This window comes from Hippichthys cyanospilos, chromosome 9, assembly GCF_059441005.1.
Source record: "Hippichthys cyanospilos isolate Australia breed blue-spotted pipefish chromosome 9, RoL_Hcya_1.0, whole genome shotgun sequence".
NCBI lineage: Eukaryota > Metazoa > Chordata > Actinopteri > Syngnathiformes > Syngnathidae > Hippichthys > Hippichthys cyanospilos.
In genome coordinates this window covers 14,797,216-14,816,429 of record NC_142377.1, presented here as the reverse complement: position 1 = coordinate 14,816,429, position 19,214 = coordinate 14,797,216, and the positions used below count along the sequence as shown (strand labels likewise).

The following is a 19,214-nucleotide window of genomic DNA, read 5'->3' as shown; positions in this document are numbered from 1 at the left end:
TTATATGTGGGAAGTCATGGAAACGTGTGACAAGTAATTATATAAAGATACAACTTTTGCTCGAGTTTTGTTACAAGGGATTTGGTAAGACAAATACTTTTTGGCAAGGATTTTCTCTCAAATAAAACAACAAATTAATTCCAGTTTTGAGAGGGGAGAAAAATGATAACATCAGACTATAAAATAATAATAATAATAATAATAATAATAATAATAATAATAATAATAATAATAATAATAGGTGGCCAGACCTACAACTCAAATATAATCCACACTATTTTGTAACTATTTGACAAACTGGATAATCTACATGTAATGAGTTTTGAATATTGGTAGTATGATTTCAAAAGTGCTGTTAACTGTGTTTTAGCATGCCACTTCATGATTCTTAAATCTGTCTGTCTTTCCTATCTCGCAATATTTGCTCATTTGTTTTATTGGCATTAGAGGGCAGCAAGAGTTGGCGCAGGGTGATGGCGTCATTAAAACCCGCAACAAGCCAAAGAATGCCCTACACTTGCTCTTTAATGCAAAAGAAATGAATATTTTGAAACGGAGAAAGCATACTTCGCCATTGAACCGTTGCCTTTCGTTATGTGTATTTTGCGTGTGTTAACGGAACTGAAGTTGTCCACGGAGTGTTTAACCTTTTCCGGACTACAAATCCGAATGTGACTATATCCGGATGCAACTTGCAGCAATGAACTCCTCACACCAGCACGGAGTTTAACAACGCACTGGTGTTCATGGTTTATACAGCGCCTTTTTGGCGCAAATGTACCTTATCGTTAAAACATAAGAACCTTTTGAAATGCAACACTAAAGAGATCGATCAAGGTCATGTACAAACAGACACGTTACCTCATCTTTTTCCAATACATTGGAACTAAGTACAGGTAGGGCATTCTATGCATGCATTTTATCATTTATTTAGCATAACAACACGTGCATTTTTGTACAGTGGTGCAGTCAAAGTACCTGAACATCAACTGAAGAGAAAAGGGGTCCAAGATCACTTAGAGGTAAATGAGATTAACACATTGAGTAATATTAAAATATACTTGTGTAGAAAAGGTGACTAATAATCAAGCTACACTGTCACTTGGATTAACATTTATTCTACAGTTTGAGCAGAATCTTACAAGATGGCTGCACACAGGCACCTATTGATAGCGTGTCTGCCTCACAGTCAGGTTCAGTTTAATTTCAGCCTTCCTCCATCACCGTCATGCTTTCTGGGTTTACTGGAGACCAAATTGTCCACAAGTGCGAATGATTGATTGTAGATAAAGCGTTAAAGGGCTGAGAGTATGTTTAAGGTAGAAAAGCACTGTGCAAAGCTCATTTCCTGTGTGTGTCCAGAGCTCCTCTGGATCTTAAGGTTATCTGAAGTTAACTTTGCACTGAGATCTTATTTAACATTCTCTAATTCCTTTTTTTCCCTCATGGCTACACGCAGGATGCATTAAGAAGACTGAGGCCACTCAACCCAGTGTCTCTGTACATTTCCAGCAGGACAGATAGTGGCGTCCACGCACTCTCTAACTCGGCCCACTTTGACTTCCAACGTAAAAATGACAAGCCGCCGTTTACTGAGGAGATTCTAGTGGAGGCGCTCAATTTCCACCTCAAGGCTGAGCAAATTAGGTATGTTAATTCAAATTTTGAGGAGCTGATAGTATAGCCATTTTTTCACTTGCTGTGCATATGTTTTTATTTAGTTGAGGCAGATTAAAAATAATTCATAGACAAATAGACAAGTTAAGTGAAATTGGATCATTTCCCACGGCACCCCTGATGAGCTGTCGCAACACACTTAACCGAGGTGAGGGTGTGAAGGAGAACAAGCCATTTGGGAAACAGACGGGGTAGAGAAGCAGGAAGCAAGGAGGCAAGCTCCCAGCATCCCACTAATCCTCCAACCTGCAGAGAGAAGGTTAGAAAGGATTATCTCTGCTCTGCTTTTTGCTCTATAGTATCAAATAACATGCATGTATGCACCTGCAATGCTAAAGATAAATTCTGTAAACTTCTCCTTGACTGGGTGAAGTGGGCCACGAGCAGGGTTTCCCAAACTTGAGTTCATTGCAGCTCATAAGGCATCATCCACATCATAACTGAGGAAATACCAAACTATGCCAAGCTTTTATCCCGGCAAAAGGTGCCTACCTTAATTAATATCAAATATTGTTTTGATGAACACAAATTTTGTTTACTAGGTAATTATATCACTATTTCTTTATAATGTCAATGACGTGTCCCAATGAGACCAAGCCTATTAATTTGTGTCCACTGTCATGGACATGTGTTTTTGGGTTACATCTTTGGACTCATTTTAAGTTACCATACTAAGACCTAATTCGTTCAGTAGAGGATGTGCTTGTGTGTATTTGTGATTTTTGTGGCCGGGCAACGCTGTCACTTCAAATTTCAGCAGGTGCCATTAGAAGACGTAAAGCTTTCCTGTGCCACGTGTCGCATCCAATCCCCTCCCTCGTAACCTACTTTCCCTTCTCATGCACTGGGCACATGCACACAAACACACAGGCACAGAGATCTATAATGTAAGTCGCTGAAGAGAAATAGGCATGCACGGGCACATGCATGCATGATGCATAGCGCTGAAGTTGAACAGCATGGTTCTCTACCATGCCACCTACTAACAGTCACCTCGTCAGTTTGTCTTAGTGTTGCGGAATCCCTATTTAACTCTTTCAGTACCGCGGATGAGAATTTTCGACATGTAAAATACTTAGATTGAGGGCCAGTGACGAGAATTCTTATCAACTGTGTTTTTTTTGGTAAATGAATGGACGGATGACACTCATAGCCAGCTCTCCTAATATTAGGCCAAACGAACACTGTGGTAATGTTGTTGCGCAAACTGTTACTTTGCCATCAAAAACATTTTTTAACTGTTTTTGTTCATGATTTATCGAAAGGGATTGCTGAGATGTTTTAAATGCCAGAAAAAATTGCTCATTCAGAACTCAAACGCGAGAATACTTTGTAAAACATAGATATTCCCACATAACCCCCATTTTAGCATCCCTTCACCGGCTGCCTATTTGAGCAAGAGCTGTTTTTTAATGTTCTTCTCTATCTTTCAAGACATAAAATGATCTGGCACCAGCAGATTTGTCTGAGCTCCTTACTCCATATATTCCGCCACAGTCCCTTCGGTCATCAAACGTACATCTTCTCATCATCCCCTCAGAAAAAAAGTCATTTGGTCGTAGGGCTTTCTCGTATCTTGCCCCCTTTTTATGCAATGCTCTTCGGAAGCTTCCTCCATTGAAATTTTTAAATCTCGTCTTAAACACATCTTTTTAGTCAGTAATTTAACCCAGTATAGCCTGTAACTGTTTTGTCGTTATCTTTTCCTGTGTTTTATTGCCACTTACCTGTTTTTTTTTCTCCCTGCTTTTGATGCTTTTATTGTTTTAAATTGTATTATGTTGTAAAGTATATTGAGACCATGCACCATAGTGATTTTGCATTTTAAATAAATGATTGATTTTAACAAATATAAAAGAAATATAAAAGATATACTGTAAAAAAGCCGTCTGGCTTAATGTTTTCATTAAGTGTTCATTCTCAAGTTTGACATGGAATGTTCAACGATGTTCGTTCAAGACGAGAAATGCATTTGCCACATCCAACCATCTTTCTTTTTTATGTGCGTTCAAAATCTGGTGGTTTGTACTTTGAATTCAAAGCGGATGTCCTGATTGGAAATAGCACTGACCTTAATTACATTCAAATACCTCTCACAGACTCATTCAATGTTTCCCACCACTTGATATGATATCAAAAGAGACAGCGGTCTAAATGTCACACAAAAGCTTACAGTGTCCCCCTGCTGGATGCACATCAAAGCGCGTCTCATCCTGAACAAATGCTAAATATTTGGGCATAAGCGCTTAGCTCCTCTGAGCTTTGTGCTCTCCGACAATGGCTGCGCCTTTGTATAAAAGCTGCATTATTGGCATTTTAGACAAAGACCCATGCGCATCTTTTATAGCTTGCAATAGAAAACCATCTGTTCCAGTGTAAAAGAAACTGAAGGATGCATTTGATCAGTCGTCTCATGAGCTTTGCGAGAAGAGTGACTTAAAGAAAAAAAAGAAAAACGTTGGTCTGCTAGATTCTCGTGCCCACAGTGGTGGACTTTGGCCCAGGCTTAAATATGAAGAACTGGATGGATGACCATGTAATTGAGGAAAATTGCTACCAGATTATGAAGTCTAATGATGTTGGCATTGACTCAGTGTTATTACATGGCAATAGAAGGCACTGTCATGGCTTGGGTTTGCATGGCTGCTTCTGGAACAGGCTTACTAGTCTTTTGTTAATGTAACTCACGGTAGCAGCAGAATTAATTCAGAAATCTTCAAAACTATTTTGTCTGGCTAATTACAGTAAAATGCATCCAAACTACTGTAATCAGGAGAAGTATCATCAAGTAGATAATGACCCAAAACACACCGCCAACACAACAAAGAACTTCATTGGAGGGGGGCAAGTCAATCACCAGAACTTAACCCGATCGAGCATTTTTTTTTTTTTTACTTCCTAAAGAGAAGGCTGAATCAAGAAGCTCTCAGCTTTCTGGTAAAGTACTGTCAATGAATCGCAGGTTTGATTACAAGTAAGGGTCATGCCACCAGATTTTGACTAATTTTAACTAAGTGTAATTTCATAAAGTCCCTTCCAATATTTTCTCACTAGAAGAATGGGTGTCTTCAAACAAATGTTTCTCTGTCCTTTGTTAAATATATACAGTAGATGGGAATACCATGAAATAAATCTGAAATTGTACACTCAATGTCTTCAACAAAACCAAAGAAATTCACCATACCATTCCAATACTTTTGGAAAGGACTGTATACAAGAAGTCTTTAGTTGTGAGGCCCCAAAATAGTCAACTCAAATAACTCAAATATATATATATATATATATATTTTTTTTTTTTTTTTTTCCACAGGGGGTACCATCAGTGCATTGATTTTTATATACCCCCCCCCCTCTTTTTCAGTGTAACCCGAGCCTATCGCGTGCCTGATGATTTTCACGCCCGTTTTCAAGCACTCTCCAGAACGTATGTCTACCGCATCGCCCTGGGTGTCCCCCACGCTTCTCAGCTTCCCCTCATGGAGCGCGACATGTGCTGGAATCTCCGCCACACGTGAGTCAATAGCGCGTGTGCACGTGCGCCTATACAAGTGTGATTCCCTTTCGTATAGGAACCGAGTTGAGACCCACACAAACCCTCTCAATACGCTCCTAACAAGTCTTGCAGAAACAATAGCATGTTAGACACATGAATAATCCACATGTGCTCAGTCGCAACAGCAAATTAGGGCCAGTCAACTCAAATCAGACGTTTTAGCTGAGCTGACATCCCAAAAACAAACAAAGGAGGGATGGCGATGTTGGAAACGATGTCAAGGCGAGAAAAGGAGAGAGAATAATGCTTTCGGAATAGATTTGCTGCTTACATGATGTTCTCTTGGCTGGAATTGGAAGCAAACGCGTGAAGAAACACATTTCAGCGAGCACATACTGTATGAGTATTTGTCGTCTCATTTTTATTATTTTTTTTAGGGAGGGGAGAAAGTAGGCCAAGATAAGCTGCGGGCTCATACGCATGCCGAGCAACACCCACACGTCTCCCTCTTTCTCTCCCTCCCGATCAGTCTTCCCCCCCGCTTTCCTCCCTCCTTTCTTTTGCATCGTTATCCCGACTCACATGTTCTGCATCCGCCTCGTCCTTCCGCCCCTGAGCATCCTTGCCTTCCTGTTTGATGTACTCCTTCATCATCACTCCCCACCACGCGCTGAAAGGAATATCCTCTTCTCTCATCTGCTCTTTTTCAAAGTAGGTGGAACATGATGACCTCTGCCAATGCAGAAGTCACAAAGTCAAGAGGTTGTTCGGTTCAGTGAGTCAAAACCACTAAGAGATCATCAGGTGTGTTGCAGGTTATGTTTGAGAGGCATTACACAAAAACAGCATAACTGATCAACATGAAAAGCTCATTTATTTACTATCAAAACATTTTCCCTGCCCTAGAATGCAAACTTTGTGTGTGTGTGTGCGTAGCAAAGAGCATATAGACATAGGTTGCTTCTTACTTTTTTTGCGAGGAATATTTTTTAATCTTTTTGCTAATTGATTGGTTGTTGATATATTTCCTCAAACCTCAGAATAAAATAAAATGTTATTGCGGTTTTGTTTTACATCATTCATCCTAAACAGGAAAAAAAACCATGAATCTAATATTTTTGTTTTCATAAAAGTTGTTATAATTTGTCACGACTCTTCCACTTTTACAACATTCACTCCGCATACAGTTGTGGGCCGTGCCAAATCATCATTTTTGTTTTTTCTGCCCGCTGACAAGCCCCACTGGTTTGCTTACTACTGCATTATGTTAACGGTGACTCTTTATTTTCAGCCCGTTAAAATGCTATTTTTGAATACAGTACGTGGTCATGATATTTTCTAATTTGTGGATGTGCATTGTATTAAATTCAGATCATCGTGTTTTCATTTTTCTTCAACTTACGACTAAGTCACATGTTCCCGATTTTAAATGAAGGCGCTACGCTTTTAATTAGTGAGAAATTCCCTTCTTCCCTCCTCGCTGTGTTACGCTCTCTCTTTCTATCAGATCATATTTGAGAGCTGACATTAGCTTGTTGGGGAAAGCAGGCGCCAGCTCTTCTTCTCCCCCGCTCAATCCAGCCTCGCTTTGGCATGCTTGATGCTCTCACGTGGCGTTGCGACTAAGAAATATGAGCAAAGTTAACCAATTAATTATTCCACTGCAACGATGGAACACAGGGTCTAGATTACGTTGGCTTTAAAGTGTCATTTCCCACATCTACAGGCAAACCTCAAAAATCAAATGCCACTGAAGTTAAGTCATGTAATTATGGGAAAAAATAAAAAGAGAATGTATTTGAATATAATTTGGTGGAAAAATGCCTCTAACCTTTCGTGCCTCCGTTCGGTAAGCATCAAAGTGTTAGCTCTGGGTGTGTTTTGCCTTTTCACTTTTTTTGCTCAAAAATAATTGTTACTGAACGGGAGTGACACAACTTCGATGTTACGAAACATGTTACTGACAGGCTGTGTTTTGGTCACATGGTGTGTTTGTTGTCAGGGAGCTTGACGTGGAAGCCATGAGCGAGGCGGCCGCCATGTTGGTCGGAACACGCGACTTTAGCAGCTTCAGGGCAGTCAACTCGGACTTGCCTTTTAAAAATCCTGTGAAGACGCTGGATGGGGCCACGATACGGCCAGGGAGAGCATTTGTATGTGAGCACTTCCACAGGTAAACTGGATTTAAGGACTCATTGCTTATACTAGGGCTGAATTACTGTAGAAAATCATTTTAAAAAATCCTATTCAAATTGTGATTGCAATGTTTGCAAGTCTTTTTATAGGGTTTTTAATTTTTTTTTGCAAATTGATCTAGTAATTCTTTATCACGATAAACAATATTGATTGTAAAATGATAAGCCACAAACACAACGGAGCTTAACCATTTTCAAATCATTTGACCGGAGGATCGCTGATCAGTAGTTCCAGGGTGCAAAAATCAGACAAACATCAATCGAAGTCAACACTCCGCTAACTTGTGTCACCAGTGTATGAAATCTGCCCAAGGCCTTCAGAATCAACAGTTGCGAGCGTCTGTGCACTGCGAATGAACAAGCACATAGTTAATAGACAGTTGCAATAGCCAATCAGATCACGAGGTGGCAGCCGTGAGGCCAGCTAGAAAGCCTCATGTCAGCAATTGATACATATATAAATAAAAACCTGAGTAAAAAAATCAAACGTATATAAACTCTTCTCATGGGCAAAAACTCACCCCAAAAATAACGCGCAAAAATTACACCTAAACTGCAGCCTTTGCGATTAGGAAATCGTGTTTTATAACATTGCGATTGTATTGCAAATGCAATTAATCATTCAGTCCTAGTTTTAAAATTAAAGAGGACATATAAGCAAACGTTGGTTTTCTAGTTGCTTGTATTTAAAAATAGAGTGAAAGACCTGCCCATCCAAAAGTGAAATGATTCAATGACGGTAAATTTTTTTAGTAAGACAATAAAATGTGTGTGTGTGATGCTTTGCCAGTGTTGGTATCATAAAACTTTTATGAACATAAAAAAAAAAAAAACTACATTTTTCTTCTCCTTTTATTCCCTCACATTTTTCTGAAAGTGGTGTTTCTGGATGCTAAGCCCGGTGAATAATTGGGGCATGGGGTCTTTGGAAGAAGAGCCGCTATTTGAAGAAATGTTGTAATTTTGCTACGCTCATTCATATTTGAAATTGCTGTCCTTCAGAGTTCATGAGCTGTCACCAAGTGTGAATACACTCCATACTCAAGATCAGATATGATCATTATGCTGAAGCAAATTTGCATTTGACCTTAATCTTTTTTTCAGATTTCCCTTCCAAAATATGAAGTCAGTATTTTGGGAGATGATGAATGCGGGAATGACATAAATGCCAGACGAAGACGACAATATTTACCGGCTGGGTGCCGCATACAAAAAGAAAAAGCAGATCTAAACTTTTTTGTCACATAATCTGGTTTGGCCAAAGCCGCAGTGGAAGTATTCACAGTGAATCATTTACAGTGGGCATGAAATGTACCCACAACCCTGTTTCAACAGGGTTTTGTGTAAAAAGAGAAAAAACATGTACTTGAATGAACCAATATATGGTGCATAAAAAACCTGGGGACCACTGCACTAAGGTATACCAAGTTTTGTATCTGCTGCTCATCCTGTGCAAGAAGTCGATTCAGATGACCTGTCGATGTGTTACATTATACATGCAAAAATCGTATACACTTGCAAATTGAATTGTTTTACTTTTTTCCCATGGTGTCTTGCAGAGAGATTCCATTCTGGGAGTTGACTTTTCAAAGCAAGTCATTTCTCTACAAGCAGGTATGTTCATATATTCTGATCTAGGTTAGTTGCAAAGGTGTGAAAACTATACGGTAAATTTCCAACTGTTGCCATGCTGTTCTGCAAAGTTGCAACTGACCCAACAGCGCCTGTGCTGGTTGCAGCCAAGTATTGCACTTAATTTATCCTTGATAGGCTACTTATCTAGCCAAAATGTAAGCAATTAAAATGTAATATTTTGCCCATAATTAATTTGATGGCTATTTTTTTTCATGTACAGTAAATCCCTTTAAACCCACATTTTTCCACTTGCTGTCCACTGAAAATGACATCACCTGTACTTAATGCTCGGTTAGCGATCACGGCTCACCAATTGGTCTTGTGATGTTCACAAGCTGAGCTGTGGTCATCACCAAAACTTCACCACATCATTTTCATTTGACAAAATAACTTACTGCTGAAGATGGCTAAATAGGTGGACTATCATGTGTGTCCTCTGCAGTGGACATTTGTTTTAGGTCTATATCATCTGACTCATTTGAGCTACCCAACTAAGTCCTACTATGCCCAGAAAACGACATTCCAGCATTTTCGATGTCTCGTATTTGGGTGGGAGACAATAAACTTTTGTCTTTTTGTCATGCCAAGACAAAATGTACACAACAGTGGACACAAATAGGCTGGCTCTCAGGAGGATCTAGTCTCATTCAAACTCTCCTGGAATTTTACAACTACAGTGCCAGTATTGTATAGAAAGATAACTAATTAAGCCTCATCTTTGTTGTTTCAGGTCCGCAGAATGACAGGGGCGCTCGTAGCCGTGGGCCAGGGAAGAATCACACTTACCGACTTTGAAGACATCATAGAGGCTCGGGACTCTTTGGCATATCCACATAAACTAGTTGCTCCGGCCCGTGGACTCTTTCTCGCCAGGGTGGACTACAGAGAATCAGGTAGGTGAATATGCAAGAGAAAAACATCACATTATGCTTACCTTGGCTTTAATTTCAAGACATTTTTATCCCCTGATTAATTCTTATGATTGATCCTTTATTTCCTTAAAATGTTGGTATTGTAAAATATTGGCGACTTGTACAGCCAGTGAAATTAACTACAAGAATGGAAGTCAAACCACTCTAAATTCATGCAAGATTACTGACCTTTGATTACAGAGAGGGACACTTTAAGGCAGCTGTCTCAATGCATTACTTCACAACATCTGTGCCAGAAGTGTTAAAGAAGTTAGCTGCACAGTCAAACTCAATAAATTATATTCTGTGACCTTTACTTACCTTTAGTCTTGGCTTGCGCTGTGGCAACCGCGGAGGGAGAATTACCTACACCAAAACCAAGGTGTGGTTTTGTTTCGTTTGTTGCGTTCAATTTTTTCCTTTATTTTTTTTTCTGTTCTTTGACATATTGCAAATGAAGATGATTACAATTTAAATTGTACTTTTTGCATAAGTATGTTTTGCTCCCATCAAATGGTGACCGATCCACACTCATAATAGAAGACAAATTGGCTATCATCATCTTATATAAGGTGCACCTTAGTGCCATTTTTGTCATGTTATGCTGTGTTGACACAGCTTAATAACCGAGAAAACTATTTTGTGTTCCATCAGATTTGCAGCTGTCACCACAAACCTCAACCGGAGCCTTGAGTGATGCACCAACTAAAATGTGAACATCCATGTAATAATGTCATTTTATTTCCACCCTTCTGATTTAATACTGAATGTATTACGACGTATAGAAAAGACACGGCAAACAGATAAACTCCTACAACCCTCTTTTAATTCATAATGAATACATGACCGTGTCCGTGAACGCAGCTCAGCTTGTTGACCACGACCAACACACATTAAGCCTACCTTGTTCCAAACACATTTTTTTTAATCCTACTTTCTGTGTACACGAACACAGCGCAGCTTCTAATATCAAACAAAGTTTACTACATTGTGGAGTGTAACTGCTGTGTGTGTCTTTAGAATGCTATACCATATAGAAAGTGCACACACATGCCCACTATGTATATACTGTACATCCTTTTGTTTTCACAGATGATCTTTAGCACTCATCGTTGCAAGCCTTGAATTTGGCTGCATCTATTTCCTGCAAATGGTTCATTAATAAAAGCGGACCACCCGTCTTGTCAGTGCCAGTGGGGACCAAATGAGGTTTGTTGGCAGGTTCAAACTGACCATTCATTGTCCTTTAATGCTTCAAAGGACTGACCTCACAAGTTATATGGTCACTGATGGAGATACAGCCATTTTTTTTTCCCGCTCAAAAGCTGTGATAGTCAAAGGTTGAACCTCGTGAGGAATGTTTTTGCACTTCTCAGAAGTGACACTATCGTTAAATCAGTCACACAATTTACTTGTACCTATACGTTTTAAATGTGTACACAAGTACACGTTTTCTATCATGCGACCGTGTTGCAACACAGTGAATCTGATTGGCATAGGTCCTCAAGTCAATTCAGCATTTGGTTTAAGAGTTCAATAAGATAAAAATTTCAAGTGTCGTTCAGCATGTTAAGTCCCAACATTTTGGATAATCAGAAACAAAACCATGTGTATACATAATGCACTTGAGGAAGGCTTTTGTGTATTTATCTAACTCACAATCATTTGTAACTTTGCAGTTTGGGTGAAGAAGAATGAATTGAAGCATAAGTCCAACCCTGATTGAGGCGACCGTGAGAAAATCCCATCAGACCTGAACAGTCCAAATTAAAAAACAAAACAATAAAAACAGTGACAAGTATATGTTACAGCTGAACAGTATTAATACTCTTTAAATAAAATGCGTGAGACATTGAACCCAGAATGATGTAAAATGTTCATAAGTTGAGGTGGTGTCAATAGGCAGCCATGTTGGCTACACACCCTGAAGCTAAAAGTTGAGGTTAAATCGGGATTCATTTCTGTCATGTGAGTACAGATATACACTGTAAATTTGCATAGACCCTTAAAACTATCCATCACATTCTAAAATGCGCACGAGCACTCAGAGCAGCACCATACCCAACTTCACCCTTTCTACAGACTGTCAATGCCGCAATGAGCTAAAGAGTAGGATACATTCATTTAACTTGTCAAATTTGTTTTTTTGGGTCTTGACAGTTTATTGTGGACAAGGCGAGTCACTTTTTCAGCGTTACAAAATCAAATTTTATTTCAACAAGTAAAAAGTGAAATGGGGTATGATTCACAGACTGATATCCATTGCATGTATGTAAACGTGCAGTTTGTGTGGTTTTGTTCTCCCCCCCCAACAGCTTAAAACAAAATCTAAACTTAAAAAGACAGCGTAAAGAAGCGTACTGTCCTTGCAGACAGCGAATTAAGTTGGCGTTCACTTCCTTGGCACACTTGTCTTCTAGCTGGCAATTTTCTCAATCTCATCCAGGTCGTGTGTGTCCAGTTTTTCAATTTTCTTATCTAGAAGAGAAACAAACAGTTTGTTTTTGTGGGAAAGTAGAAATACATGTTTTCTGTGCAATTTTGGTTGTTAGTTTGAAAATAGTTCACAATTATTTGTATTGTGCACTGTGCTAACGAACGACTATCATTTATACAAGTAACAGTACATGAGCCAACTGCCTTTTATCATTCACTGTGTATTGAGAACTTAATATGTGGTACAAAATAGCAAGAAGACTTACTAAAATGTTCCTGGATCCTGTTGAGAATATTCATACTCATTCTGCTGTCCACCATGTTGATGGCGAGCCCCCTTTTACCAAAGCGACCTGTGCGACCAATCCTGTGCAGGTAGGTCTCGTTGTCTGGGTTACCGTCCTGGTCTACCGGCAGGTCAAAATTTATCACCACTGACACTTGCTCCACATCAATTCCTGGTTTATGGCAAGCACATGCAGAAAGAGAGAGAAAGATCATATGAGCAATTAATGTAAATATTTTTAAACACACACAAAAAAAAAATACATTGTGTCCAGTAAGCCACATTACAAGTTAAAAACAATATGACAAAAGCATTGGCTTTATTGTGTTGTTGTATGTACACAGTGGCTAATATTTTTCATCATATTGTCTTTCATATATTGTTCATGAAATGTGTTTTGTTGAAGGATGCTCCACAAAATGAACATCAACTTACTTTGTCTTAATTTTGTGTGTGTTCCTCACCTCTGGCACAGACGTTTGTGGTGACAAGGACCTTCTCCTTTCCATCTCTGAAGCGTTCAATGACTGCGGCCCTCTGCTCGACTTGCATCTCTCCGCTGAGCAGCGCCACCTGGTGGTTCTCTTTGGAGAGCTCCCCTGCCAGCCAGCCTGCGGTCTTCCTCGTCTGGATCACATGGAGGAAAGCAGTCATCAGTTCCTTGACACTCAAGGAACAAAACACATTTCTGTTTTATGTGGAATAAAGCCATTTTTTCGTTGCAGAGTTCATTAAACTCATCAATGTTTCCATTCATAAAATATCAATTGGAAAGTGCTGGCGGGAAAGGGAGTTTCTCACATGGCAGAAAATCATGGCCTGGGCTATAGTGATGGCGCCATAGATGTTGCACAGGGCTTCAAACTTCTCCTCCTTGCTATTGCACAACACATAGTACTGTTTGATTGTATCCAGCGTCTCCTCTTCCCTTTTTAACTTGATGATATTCGGGTCGGGCACGATGCGCCTGGCAAAGTCCCACACAGTCTCCTCAAAAGTGGCTGAGAACAGCAACATCTGGCAGTTTTTGGGCAGCATTCTGTGAGGCAGGGAACAAAGTCATTAGCATTAACAATATGGTGGAAACTAAAATAAAAGGGCTTCATTTCGTCAGGACTCAGGTGTGTGTGTATATATATATATATATATATATATATATATACACACACACACACACACACACACACACACACACACACACACGTTAAATTTCACCTCTGGATACGGATACTCTGGTCTTTGTGACCCTGTGTTGCGATCATGACATCAGCCTCATCCAGCACAAACACGCGAATCTTCTCGGGGTCGATGAACTTTAACTTGCTGCACCAGTCCAGCATGGTACCGGGCGTACCAATAACGATCTGTTCCTGAAGCTTCACGCCTCGCTGCACTGGTAATTTGGAGAGAAATTCATCAACACAAAACACAATGTCATTAAAAGCAGTGATGATGAGAAATAGTCAAATTGAAGCCAAATATCTTCCAGAGACACAGTCTATCAATTTGTGTCCACTGTAGTGGACATTTGTTTTTTCTCAATTATCTTTTGATCCATTAAAGTTACCCCAATAAGTGTGCTCAGTAGAGAACACTCTAGGCTTTTACCAATCATGTGTTTGGGTGGAATGCAATTAACTTTGCTAAGACAAAATGGACACAGCAGTGGACACAAATGAATAGGCTGGCCCTCAGGAGGGTATGAAATGTGGAGCAGGTAAAAACTTACGTCTATTTCCTCGGATGGCATAGACTAATTTGACTTCAGGATAGTGTTTGCCCATCTGCTCAATCACTTTGCCGGTCTGAAGCGCCAGTTCATAGGTGGGTGACAAACACAAGCACTGGTGGGAAGGAAAAGGAAGAAACATGCGATATTTAGAAGGCAAATTTGCAAGTTACACTTTAAACTAGGGTTAGGAATGTTTGCCTCACGATTCAATTCAGATTTTCAATTCAAACTAATTTTCTACTCAAAATTATTTGATTGACATTGATTTCTGCGCAAATCTATATTCAAAACATCACACTGATTGACTCTAGTCTGCTTTGCAAGACAGAATGACAATCATGGACAGTAAAGTGTGTTTTTTTTCCATTAAGTCTTAAGGAAAGTGCTTTTTCCACAAAAACAGCATGTTGGAGAACCGACTTCTACTCTAGTCTTTAGATTAATTGATATACCAACCAACCACTGTAATAGATGACGGATGCGTAGTTGTTTGAAATGTCCAACTGCATTTGAACGCACTACATAGTTAACTGCAGTGCGCCGCATCATACAATGACAGCGTAACTGACAGTCTCTTAGCATATTTAATCAGCAATTGAATGTGATTTTAATGGTAAAGTGTTGATGTTGGTAGGAACCTAATATGGCAAAAATAATAAATGCACGGAAAAGCAACTTTACTCAGTAGCAACCACCGCTGCAAAAGCCAGCTTTAAAATAAAAGCATGCCACGGCCGCTTAGCATTGACATCCATGTAATATTTAGTGTGTTTGTATTGAAGTTACCCTTTGCAGCATGCTGTTTGAGTTTCACATGTTGTTGTGTCTTGCTTGGCAATGCACGTACGGCAAAGTCACGCGGAAACCAACAGGAAGGTTTTTTTGTTTGTTTGTTTTATATATTTATTTATTTTATTGATATTGAAAACATTGTGTATTGATTCCGAATCATAGTAATTTAGAATCTTGATTTTTTTTCATAAATTTTTTTTGGGCACACCTCTACTTTAAACCCATATCTATTAAAGAGTGCTGACAATGTTGGGGGAAAAAAAAGTAAAGAAAAACACCTGGGGATATTTGTTGTCGGGATTGACATGACTGAGCATGGCGAGGACAAAGGCAGCCGTTTTTCCTGTTCCCGACTGAGACTGGGCAATCAGATTTTGTGGACTAAGAGGAAAAAAAAAAAAGGTCATGAGCATATACTTAATTCACAAAGGTGGTAAAGCACAGTCATATTTCAGTATACTTACGGTTCAGCGAGCATCATAGGTAAGGCAGTTTCCTGGATTTTGGAGGGCCGGTTAAAACCCATCCCATAAACACCCTGAAGGAGCTGTGGTTTACTGCACATGCAAGAAACAACATTTTTGGTCAATGAAGCAAGTTTCAGTGTGGAAATAGGGCAAATTGTGCAGGCAATGAAACTCCAGTCACTTTACATTTCCAGCCCACTTACATATGAGTGTGTCAGAAAATAAATGTGTAGTAAAAGTAAAAGCTTTTGTCACAAAGTGAAATTTGTAGTCAAAGTAAAAGCTTTTGTCGCAAAGCTTAGTAGGCTCAGGACCAAATGCCAGACTCGCCATTTGCCAAGCAGTATGTACAGACACCAAATAACAGGTACTTTTCAATGAGACAAAAAAACAACAACAAAAAAACAATAAAATGTATGGCCCTTGTGATTTTATAGGGTAATTTAACAAAGGTACTTCACAGTAATTGAAAAAATTAGAAATGTTTTCAATCAGCGGGAAAGCAATTTTTTTCCCTTTGAGTCATTCATTACTGGCTGTGTCAATGGAAGAAAATGAGTTAATGGGTAACCTGCAAACACATGTGCTCATTTTTCATTGCTTTCATTCATTGGGTGATTATGAGCAAATTAAATGGCAATACACTCACAGTCGTAACTCTTCAAAGGATTTAACAGAGTATAACGGTGAGTTAGGATCCTTTTGAAGAACTTCAACTTGATTTGTAGTGTTGACAAGATTACTTCTGATTAACTTGTTCAACAATGACTGGGCCGCTTTGTCTTCTGTAGAAAAAGGAAAGAATATCAAATCAGAAATTGTGCTTTAAACTTGGGAGTCAGTAGATCTGCATAGTCACTATGCAGATCTACTGACTCGCAGTGACAAAAAATTGCAGCCCTGTATTCATTTTTGCGGCTTCAAATTCAATATATTTAAATACATTGGTTTTACAAAGGTATGTGGATATTCTGAGAGAGATGTGTATATCGCCTATAGACTGCACGCTTCACTCTTTCATCACATTTCACTCTTTCATCACATTTCACTCTTTCATCACGCTTCACTCTTTGATCTCATTTCACTTTCATCACACTTCACTCTGAAGACTGGTTGACAGGCATCCTAGAAGACCTCAAAATGAGAATGTCCGAGAATGCTAATATGTAGTGAGACATCATAACTATATCTTTGCCCCTTTGTGTAAAAAACTACTAGCACAATGGTTTTTATTTTGCATTCATGATTTTTTTTTCTCCTAAACTTAGTCTGCATCAGTTTGGGCCCTGGTTCAAAATTGGTGCCTTTGTCCCAGTCAGTTACGTGACATCATTGGCTATCAATCACAGATCTAGTCACAAATGCACAAACAACAAAAGACAACAAAGGTGTGTGACATATTGGGGAAAAAAAGATCACATCGGCTCACCGCGTTCATCTTCATCTGTGGACTTTCCTCCTTTAGTCTTATCACCTGCTTCTGGTTTTTCAACAGAACTGCCTACTGACAGTGCAGAGGTTCCTAATTTCACAAAATAAAAATGATCACATTCATGCTTACAATTGGTCGGGATACTTTGCATACATACCATTTTCTCCAGGTGTTTCTTTTATTTGAAGGTTTCCAATCTGTGGTGAGGAGAAAACGGGAGTGGAAAACTTTTTTTATATTTAACCGTGTCCCTGTGTCCGCATAGAACTTGCGAAGCACAACTCAAGAAGTAGCCAGTGCTTCTACTTATTCAGATTAGCTATTTTGGAACCTCTTGCATCATTGACTTGCCAGCCAGCTAAAGCTGTCTCAATGAATTACCATGAAAATTAGCATCTGCTAAAGCTAGCAACGCACAAGGAACGCAGCCCTCACTTTACCAGCTAATTTGGCGCATGTTACGTCTTGCGCTTAGGCTAAGAAAACGTCTAAAGAAAAGGTGATAACTAAGCTTTGTATTAATCATTGACATATATTAAACGAATGGCAAAGATTCATTTTACACACTCTTGGCCTGAGACTGTCATCTTAAAAGCTAATACAACATGGACTAGCACATTTACGTTTACCGATTCCGCCGCCGCCTCTTGTTCGTCCACAGCCTTGGCCCAAGAATCTGAAGCCATCGTTTTCCTCTGTCTTTTTTACTTGAAAAAAACAACAACTTGTGAAAATGTCTTGGACTGTGAGAGTCAGGAGAGTAAAATTCAGTACTTTACCGTCACAATGGCGTGCGATACTGAGAGACGTGTGCAACGGCTCCGTTTACCGAGTGGAAACTAGAGTGTGGAGAAAATGTTCCTACCAAATGAATTTCAATAAAAGAAACTTTACCAAAGTTGTTAACGTGGTGAAATTCACTATAATTATATTACACTGCTCCCGCTTTAAAAAGTGCGTGTGGTGCCAAATAGTCAGGATAGTGTCCATAATTTCTCACCTTTATGTTTGAACATTTAACGTCTTTTTTCATTCATTAATAGCCATGCTTAGCCATGCATAGTTGTCATCAATGATGTCAAAGCAAGGAACGATATGATTCTTATTTTGGCTGATCTATCTATCTATCTATCTATCTATCTATCTATCTATCTATCTATCTATCTATCTATCTATCTATCTATCTATCTATCTATCTATCTATCTATCTATCTATCTATCCATCCATCCATCCATCCATCCATCCATCCATCCATCCATCCATCCATCCATCCATCCATCCTTCTTTCTTTCTTTCTTTCTTTCTTTCTTTCTTTCTTTCTTTCTTTCTTTCTTTCTTTCTTTCTTTCTTTCTTTCTTTCTTTCTGTCATAATAATGGTTTAAACTGGTTTGTTTGACCTTTGAGATAACATTTCAAGGCATACTACATATTTTACATATTAAACCTCAAATTGTGTCACTTTTAGATGTTGCAGTTATGATGGAAAAACAACTGCTTTCTTTCCCTTCCTGCTGTTTTCTGTGTGTGTGTGTGTGTGTGTGTGTGTGCGTGCGTGTGTGTGCGTGTGCGTGCACGGGCGTGTGTGTATGTGCGTGTATATGTGCGTGTGCGTGCCAGTGTTTGTGTTTCTGTGTGCATGCACGCGTGTTAGTTTGCCATCTCACAGAGGGCATACGCTGGTGACCTCTGCAGCCAAGCTGATGTGGTTGTCTGCTCCTTAATTGAATACAAAATTGATTTCACGCATTTCCCCAGTTCTACTTGGACAGATAGATAGCTGATGACACTGGCTTTGGATTGTGCTGCAGAAGATTGCATTGATCTCTGTTCCATCGCGTGTGCGTGTGTGTGTTTGTGTGTTTGTGTGCGTGTGTTCTCTCTTGTGCGTTTGTTGCATCTGTCGTCAGGTATGTAACAACAACACGTGAGGACGATTGGAGTTGCTTAGATCATCCGTTTAGGAGACAAATTTGTCCAAGACTTGACAGAGAGTTTATTCGATGGCATCCAATCAGATGCCTTGCCAGAGGTATCCATGGCAACTGAAAAAGTAAATGTAAGATATGAGCTTTCCAGAGAATTTGGAAAAGACAGAGAGAAAGACAGAGAGATTGCCACATAAGACTTCATGATTATGAAGGAGCAAATTAAATTGG

The 19,214-nt window shown here is 39.3% G+C and overlaps 2 protein-coding genes across 9 annotated transcripts; one reads left to right on the top strand and one right to left on the bottom strand.

Annotated features, from left to right (window-relative positions):
- Window positions 1-482: 482 nt before the first annotated feature.
- On the top strand, window positions 483-13,359 carry pusl1 (pseudouridine synthase like 1). 7 transcript variants are annotated; one of them, XR_015866594.1, is made up of 11 exons: window positions 483-896; window positions 962-1,022; window positions 1,460-1,647; window positions 5,039-5,188; window positions 7,173-7,343; window positions 8,925-8,979; window positions 9,731-9,893; window positions 10,239-10,293; window positions 10,566-10,635; window positions 11,004-11,120; window positions 13,109-13,359. XR_015866594.1 is itself a non-coding variant. In XM_088423414.1 (10 exons), exons 1-9 carry the CDS (start codon window positions 841-843, stop codon window positions 10,606-10,608), a joined length of 942 nt encoding a protein of 313 aa, XP_088279540.1. In that variant the 5' UTR covers window positions 483-840; the 3' UTR covers window positions 10,609-10,623; window positions 11,004-13,359. The 7 variants fall into 7 exon arrangements, 4 of the variants coding, with proteins under 4 accessions (XP_088279540.1, XP_088279539.1, XP_088279542.1 ...); XR_015866596.1 differs by lacking the exon at window positions 10,239-10,293 and having other exon boundaries at window positions 10,566-10,623; XR_015866595.1 differs by lacking the exon at window positions 10,239-10,293.
- Window positions 10,716-17,874, bottom strand: LOC148419066 (ATP-dependent RNA helicase DDX19B). Of its 2 annotated transcripts, XM_088423412.1 has the most exons (13): window positions 17,836-17,870; window positions 17,686-17,763; window positions 17,214-17,253; window positions 17,054-17,146; window positions 16,274-16,409; window positions 15,622-15,714; window positions 15,436-15,538; window positions 14,363-14,477; window positions 13,849-14,026; window positions 13,435-13,672; window positions 13,098-13,260; window positions 12,614-12,805; window positions 10,716-12,389 (listed from the first exon to the last, which is right to left on the bottom strand). In XM_088423412.1, exons 2-13 carry the CDS (start codon window positions 17,740-17,742, stop codon window positions 12,328-12,330), a joined length of 1,470 nt encoding a protein of 489 aa, XP_088279538.1. In that variant the 5' UTR covers window positions 17,743-17,763; window positions 17,836-17,870; the 3' UTR covers window positions 10,716-12,327. The 2 variants fall into 2 exon arrangements, with proteins under 2 accessions (XP_088279538.1, XP_088279536.1); XM_088423410.1 differs by having other exon boundaries at window positions 17,686-17,874.
- Window positions 17,875-19,214: the final 1,340 nt, after the last annotated feature.

Bases quoted from the DNA above. Each gene is read 5' to 3' on its own strand.
- pusl1 (XM_088423414.1), top strand. From the start codon at position 841: ATGTACAAACAGACACGTTACCTCATCTTTTTCCAATACATTGGAACT. The intron at 897-961 runs GTAGGGCATTCT...ATTTTTGTACAG, and splicing joins TACATTGGAACTAAGTACAG to TGGTGCAGTCAAAGTACCTG. The intron at 8,980-9,730 runs GTATGTTCATAT...TTGTTGTTTCAG, and splicing joins AGTCATTTCTCTACAAGCAG to GTCCGCAGAATGACAGGGGC.
- LOC148419066 (XM_088423410.1), bottom strand. From the start codon at position 17,742: ATGGCTTCAGATTCTTGGGCCAAGGCTGTGGACGAACAAGAGGCGGCG. The intron at 13,673-13,848 runs GTGAAATTTAAC...CCTGCCTCACAG, and splicing joins CAGAGTATCCGTATCCAGAG to AATGCTGCCCAAAAACTGCC. The intron at 13,261-13,434 runs GTGAGAAACTCC...CATGTGATCCAG, and splicing joins AGGCCATGATTTTCTGCCAT to ACGAGGAAGACCGCAGGCTG.